The sequence below is a fragment of the Neopelma chrysocephalum genome, unplaced genomic scaffold (assembly GCF_003984885.1).
Source record: "Neopelma chrysocephalum unplaced genomic scaffold, ASM398488v2 Primary Assembly neopelma1_94959, whole genome shotgun sequence".
NCBI lineage: Eukaryota > Metazoa > Chordata > Aves > Passeriformes > Pipridae > Neopelma > Neopelma chrysocephalum.
The window spans coordinates 1,203-8,074 of NW_020923661.1; the positions used below are offsets into that span (position 1 = coordinate 1,203).

At 53.5% G+C, this 6,872-nt stretch overlaps 1 protein-coding gene across 1 annotated transcript; it reads left to right on the forward strand.

The window, feature by feature from the left end:
• Nucleotides 1–5,026: 5,026 nt before the first annotated feature.
• On the forward strand, nt 5,027–5,932 carry LOC113980678 (olfactory receptor 14C36-like; the record flags this gene model as incomplete). Its single annotated transcript, XM_027707886.1, has 1 exon — nt 5,027–5,932. A coding segment is annotated over exon 1 (906 nt), but the record flags the coding sequence as incomplete, so codon positions are not given.
• Between the last annotated feature and the right edge of the window lie 940 nt (nt 5,933–6,872).

Here is a 6,872-nt window from a genome sequence, read left to right on the forward strand (position 1 = left end):
TGGCAACCATCATACAGTCCCACTGCTACAGTCAGTTACCATGGCAACCATCACACATTCCTATAGCTACGGCAAGTTACCAAGGCAACCATTATACAGTTGCATTGCTAATGCTGGTTACCATGGCAACCATCATACATTCACATTGCTACAGTCGGTCACCATGGCTCCATCACACATACCCATTGCTGTGGTCAGTTACCTTGGCAACCATCATACTATCCCATTGCTACGGTCAGTTACCATGGCAATCAGCATACTTTCCACTTCTACGGTCAGTTACCATGGCAACAATCATACATTCTCATTGCCATGGTCAGTTACCATGGCAACCATCATACAGTCCTGTTGCTACGGTCAGTTGCCATGGCAACCATCATACATTCCCATTGCTGTGGTCAGTTACCATGGCAACCATAATATATTCCCATTGCTGTGGTCAGTTACCATGGCAACCATCATACTTCCCACTGGTACAATCGGTTACCATGGCAACCCTCACACATTTCTGTTTCTATGGTCAGTTACCATGGCAACCATCACACATTCCCATTACTACAATTGGTTACCATGGCAACTATTATACATTCCCATTGCAATGGTCGGTTACCATGGCAACCAGTATATGTTGTCATTGCTATGGTCGGTTACCATGGCAACCATCCTAAATGCCCATTGCTATGGTTGGTTACCATAGATACCATAATACATTCCCATTGGTACACTCAGTTACCATGGCAACCATCAGACATTCCCATTGCTACGGTCAGTTACCATGGCAACCATAATACAGTCCCATTGCTACGGTCAGTTACCATGGCAAGCATCATACAGTCCTATCACTACCGTCAGTTACTATGGCAACCTCTTGATTCCTCTTGGAGAGAAGCAGATGCAGATGAGTCTCCCTTTTGTCCACCAACCTGGCAGCTGTGCTCTAAAGGCCTGTGTCCCAAGGGCTGTCGTCACCAAGATCCTGCACAAACCTCTGGGACTCTTTGCATCCTATCCTGGTGCCTTTTCAGTGAATTCCAGGGTTATCAAAGCCAACTTGATTGGGCTCTTTGTCTCACTCCACAAGGTCACCCAAACCAGTCTCTCCTCTCACCCTCACCCACAAAAGTTCACCCAATTTCTTCATCCCCTCGAGCAGCTCCACAGGTCCAAGAAGCTCCTTCCTGGTGAGGACACCTCTCTCCTGCTCTTTCTCTCCTCTGTCTCCTTGGCCTTCTCTCCCAACCCATCACAGCCCTGCAACCTGGGAACTGTCTCAGCAGGCCTGGGCTGTTATTGCCTCTAAGTGGAATGAAGAGAGACTTGGGGCTGCAGCTCCTCCTGCCTCTGCCCCACACGCAGGGCATTGGGGCTTGTCTGGCTGCAGCCCCTCAGTGGGGGCACCGGGGGTAAGAACAGACTTGCAGTGGGGAAAGCTGCTCTGAAAGCCCCGAGAGCTGGGGTGTGCAGAGGCTTTGCTGACAATGGCCTTGGGGGTGGACGTGCTGGGACTCAGGCCCAGGGGGAAAATCACAGACCTGATCCCTGAGGAGATCAGCACATGCTGCTGAAATGCTGGGGGAGAGAAGAGCCAGCAGAGGGAGGAAACAAGTGTGGACAGCTTGGGCTGATGTGCTTTGGACTTGTGCCTGGCCCGGCCTTGGCTTGGCAGCGAAGGGACAGCCTTTGTGTCCCTGCAGGGCTGGGATTCACTCCCTGCCCCAAAGGCACCCAATGTGTCTGAGGAGCCCTGGGTGGTGCCTGTCACACAACTGCTGGGAATGGGGACGGGCTTCCTGCACAGGCCCTGTGCTGTCCATGGCAGCTGCTGCACTTGTGCTGCAGCGCCCTGGCACTTCCCCTGGCACTACAGGCCCCTCTTTGGCTGTTCAATCCAGGCTCAGCTGCCCTGAATGAGGTTCAGCAGTGAAGGGATGTCCAGGAGACAACTGCCATTGTACTTTGAAGACATGTAGAAAATACCCTGATAAAGAACAGGAAAAAGGCCTCTCTCCCTGTGCTACCTGACTCCATTTGGTCACCTGAGCACCTCTATGGGTGCCCTGGACAGAAGGAGCAGTGACAGGTTCCCCTGTCCTACATGTGGGCACCTTCTGCCACTGAAGTTGGCCAAAGCAATGTCCCAGCAGCCTCCAAGAAGATCCCACAGCTGCTGCCCTGTCCCTAGGAACTGCTCCACTGGAGCCTGCAGTTCCCAGCAGGAATCTCGGTCACCTCTGGCCCCTCAGAAGGAACCAGGGCTTTGTGTCTCAGCAGGTCACTCCTGGCTTTGGTCTTCATTCATTCCCATGGGAGCAGGGAAAAGGAGTCACCTGCAGATGCCTGTTTTGGGCCCACTGAAGTGGGGCAGGAGGAATCCCAGCCCATGGGGGTTGTGGAAGGAGCTGAGTGTCCTTCTGGCCCCAGGTCTGCAGAGCCACAATGAGACACCTCTGTTGACTCAGCTGAGACCCTTCCCTCAGTGCAGGTGCAGGAGATCCCTCCTGGGCACTGTCTGGGTTTCCTGTCTAATGATGGGACATGAAAAGGGGACTCTTGGACTTAACTCTGTGTGTGTTTGGAGAAATGACACTGCTGAAAGAAGTGTCTGTGCCCAGCTGAGAGAAGGAACATGATGATTTCCTTCAGCTGTGTGCCAGCAGGTTCCCCTGGAGCCCCAGGGACAGCTGGAGGGAGCCCAGAGGGGCAGAGCAAGGGCTGCCTGGGGCTGTTGCTGTGCTGCTGAGCTGGGCCGGGCTCCTGGCACACAGGGAGCTCCTGGCAAGCAAGAAGAGCTTCAAAGAGACAGCTCTGCTGGTGAGCAGCTTCTCTGGACACCCCAGCAGGGCTGAGGGCACTGCCTGCAGCACCCAGGGCACAGGAGAGAAGGCAGAGAGAAGAGAGGCTATAGAGGGTTGGTTAGAAACACAAGGGCATATGAACATGGCTAAGGCCATGGATGAGCTGCTAAAGTATAAAACGCAGTCTGACTAGGCCCATGAGAAAGTCTGAGATAGCAGGGCCGTGAGAAAGCAGCAATGTCCTTGTGTATTCTAACTTGAGCTGAAAAACAGGAGCTTAGCATTTGAAAAACAAAAACACTTAACGAGCCACCTGTGTAAACAATGGAAGGCAGTTGAGATGATATCACCTATTAGCCAAGTACCAATTAGGAGCTTAATCCCTGTAATATGGATGAACCTATTATAGAGTGTATATTAAGCTGCTGTCAATCTACAATAAACGAAGTTCCTGGATCCTTACATTAAGTGTCTAGAGCTTTCCATCGCGACAAGAGGCAGCCTGGGCTGCGAGGTGACTGAGCTCTCACTACAGGAGAAACCTTCCCAGGATTTGAAGGAAGAATTCTCTGGCTGTAGGAAAGTTCAACTTGCCTTCCTGGAGGCATCTCCTAAAGCTGGCCCATCCCACAGCTTCCAGGATCTTTCAGCAGGACTCTCCCAGTTGCTGCAGTGCAGGGGAAGTGGCCATATGGCAGAGCAGGGCAGGAGCTGCAGGCAGCAAGGGCAGAGAGGAGAAGGGAGCAGGAGGTTCAAGGGATCCTGGGGTGGGAGGACAGGGGAGAGCTGCTCAGGGGAGGAACCTTGCCAGCCCTTTGCCACGGTCAGGCTCTGGTTTCAGAGCAGTGCAGGTGAGTTCCCGCAAGTGCCTCTCCCAGCTGCCAAATGCCCCCAGTGGCAGGAGCTGTCAGGATGGCTCTGCTGGATTTCCTGGGGTGCAGCAGGAGAAGCTGCTGCAGAGCAGGACTTGCTGCTGCCCCCTCAGAGGCCCAGGGCAAGAAGGTTCCCTGTGCCAGGGCTGGCTGTGGGCTGGGAAGGTGGGGATGCAGCCAGGGGTGCCCAGGGCTGTGGTGCAGAGCGGGGTCCTGCCCCCAGGGCTCTGTGTGCTGGGACAGGGACTCTGCTGCCTGCCAGGGGCAGCCCTCAACTGCAGGGTGTCTGGGATCTGCTCTGCAGCCCCTGCCCAGGCAGAGCTGCCCCTGGGCACTGGGCTGGGGATGCCTCTGGCAGCATTGGCAGGGAGCTGAGCTGGGCACAGGGCGGGGCTGCTGGCAGGAACAGCTCCTCACCCAGAGACAGGCAGGCAGGGAGAGGCAGCTGCTGCCACAAGTGCTGGGCAGGGGGATGTGGGCCCCTCCCTGCTGTCCCTGTGGCACAGACCCCTTCCCTGAGCAGCTCCTCCCTGGGCTCCTTTCCCACCCGAAGCAGAGCCTGTGCCCTCAGGCCCACGGGGGCTGGGCTGTGCATTGCCTTGCAGTATCTCTGCCATAGTATCTCTGTGCTGCACAGGATTCCCCTGGAGAAGACTTCTCAGTGCTAAATCCATGCAAATGCTCTGGGCAGCTGCAAGGAGCATTTTGTGTCTCACTCTGGGAGGGGAGAGATGAAAAGGTGAGGAGTGTGTCAATCTGTTCTTTGGACATGGATTCCTGGATATCTGTGCAGTTTCTTTTCGAGGGAACAGTTGAGTGTGATGCTCCTCCAGCTGAGCACAGGACTGATGGGCAGAGCAGCTCTGCTCTCTGCACTAAGGGACCGTCCCTGTGCCCCTCAGAACCCGCAAGACTTCACCTGCAGTGCAATAGAAATGTCAGGGAATTCAAACCTCCACAACCACTCCTAACTGTGGCAGGTGCAAGTGGGTGAACAAATACAAAGAATTCCCTCAGCTCAGTCCTTCATTTGGGCAAATTGCAAACAGCAAAGCTGAGAAGCTCTCTGATTTATCATGAGTACATTTAATTTGAGGTCACCCTGCATTCCAAGTTTCCTCTCCCAGCAGAGCAAGAATGAGTCCCTGGGAGCCCATCACAGAGTTCCTGCTTCCAATGGTCCCCTCAGCCAGCAAAAGGCAGAGCTCAGGGGAGGGAGCTGCAGGGAGATCTGACTGAGGAGAGAGAGCTGAGAGTGGCGTGGCGGTGAGATGTGTAGTGTTTGGCTGCAGAAGCCTGGTCTAACTCAGCAGTGACTTTTCCTCCTCAACAGATCAAAATACTATGAGGAAGGTGCAAATGTCCAACAGCAGCTCCCTCACCCAGTTCCTCCTCCTGGCATTGGCAGACAGGCGGGAGCTGCAGCTCCTGCACTTCTGGCTCTTCCTGGGCATCTCTCTGGCTGCCCTCCTGGCCAACGGCCTCATCCTCAGCGCCGTAGCCTGCGACCACCACCTGCACACCCCCATGGGCTTCTTCCTGCTCAACCTCTCCCTCACAGACCTGGGCTACATCTGCACCACTGTCCCCAAAGCCATGCACAATTCCCTCTGGAACACCACAACCATCTCCTACAAGGGATGTGCTGCACAGCTCTTTTTCTTTTATTTCTTCATCACAACAGAATATTTCTTCCTCACTGTCATGTGCTATGAACACTTCATTGCCATCTGCAAACCCCTGCACTACGGGACCCTCCTGGGCAGCAGAGCTTGTGCCCACATGGCAGCAGCTGCCTGGGCCACTGGGTTTCTCAATGCTCTGCTGCACACAGACAATACATTTTCCCTGCCCCTGTGCCAGGGCAATGCCCTGGGCCAGTTCTTCTGTGAAATCCCACACATCCTCAAGCTCTCCTGCTCACAGTCCTATGCCAAGGAACTTGGGCTCATCGTGGTTAGTGCCTGTTTAGCATTTGGTTGTTTCATTTTCATTGTGTTCTCCTATGTGCAGATTTTCAGGGCTGTGCTGAGGATCCCCTCTCAGCAGGGACGGCACAAAGCCTTTTCCACATGCCTCCCTCACCTGGCTGTGGTCTCCCTGTGTATCAGCACTGGTACATTTTCCTACCTGAAGCCCTCCTCCATCTCCTCCCCATCCCTGGATCTGGCTCTGTCAGTTCTGTACTCGGTGGTGCCGCCAGCACTGAACCCCCTCATCTACAGCCTGAGGAACCAGGAGCTCAGGGATGCCATAAGGAAAATGATGACTGGGTTTTTTTTTAAGAACCAATAAACTTCATTTTTTCTTCTGCAGAACACTCATTGTGTAACTCATTTTGGGCCCAGCCTGCCTTCTAAAGCTTTTGATAGTGTTTGGGGTGGGAGGCTTTCCTGTTTTTTCCCCTCTGTTCCTGTCATTAACACAGAAATTTTATTCTTCATCCCATATATAATTCACTCTCTACCTCTTTTTTTTCCACCCACAAAATATAGGAATCACAAATCATTCTTTGTGTGCATTTAAACAAAATAAAAGTTTGTGCAGCAAGGTATTTGTCAAACATCCTCCCTGTGATAGTTTGTACATGAGGAATCAAAATCTCTGAGTGTAAGAAAGGACACAAATTCTTTTTCCCAAATCCTTCCTCCAAGACCTCCCCTGAAGCTGGAGGGCATTTCCATGTTTGCAGATGTGGAGGGGAAAAGAGTCCCAGCACTGCCAGGGAGCCCCAGAACTGGGTCTGTTCAGAGCTGCTCTCTTTGCCCTCCCACCCTCTCCTTTCCTGTCTGTGTCCAAGGCCTGAGTGCTCTGGCAGCTCAGTCACTGTCCTGCTGTGTGTCAGGCCTGTGAGCACAGGCAGGGACAGGTCCTGGGCACTGCTGGGACAGGGTTGGGCTCCACAACAGCAGTTGCAGCAGCAAAGGGGTTCCCCTCCAGGCACTTCCTGAAGGCTGAGGTCTTTTCCCAACACTGGTATGGAGAAGAAGTCCAAGGAATAGACACTCAAAAGTCTTGTTGCTTTGCTTGTTTCTCCATGGAGACAATGCAGTGAGGTCAGGGACCCACTGGGACTTGAAGGACTGAGGGCTGGTTCAGATGTTGTGTGTTGGTGGCCGATGGCCAATGGAGATGACAAATGATCTCCAAGTCCCCTGCCTGGGGCTCTGCAGCTTGTGAGGGCTCTGATGGCAGGTGAGGACTT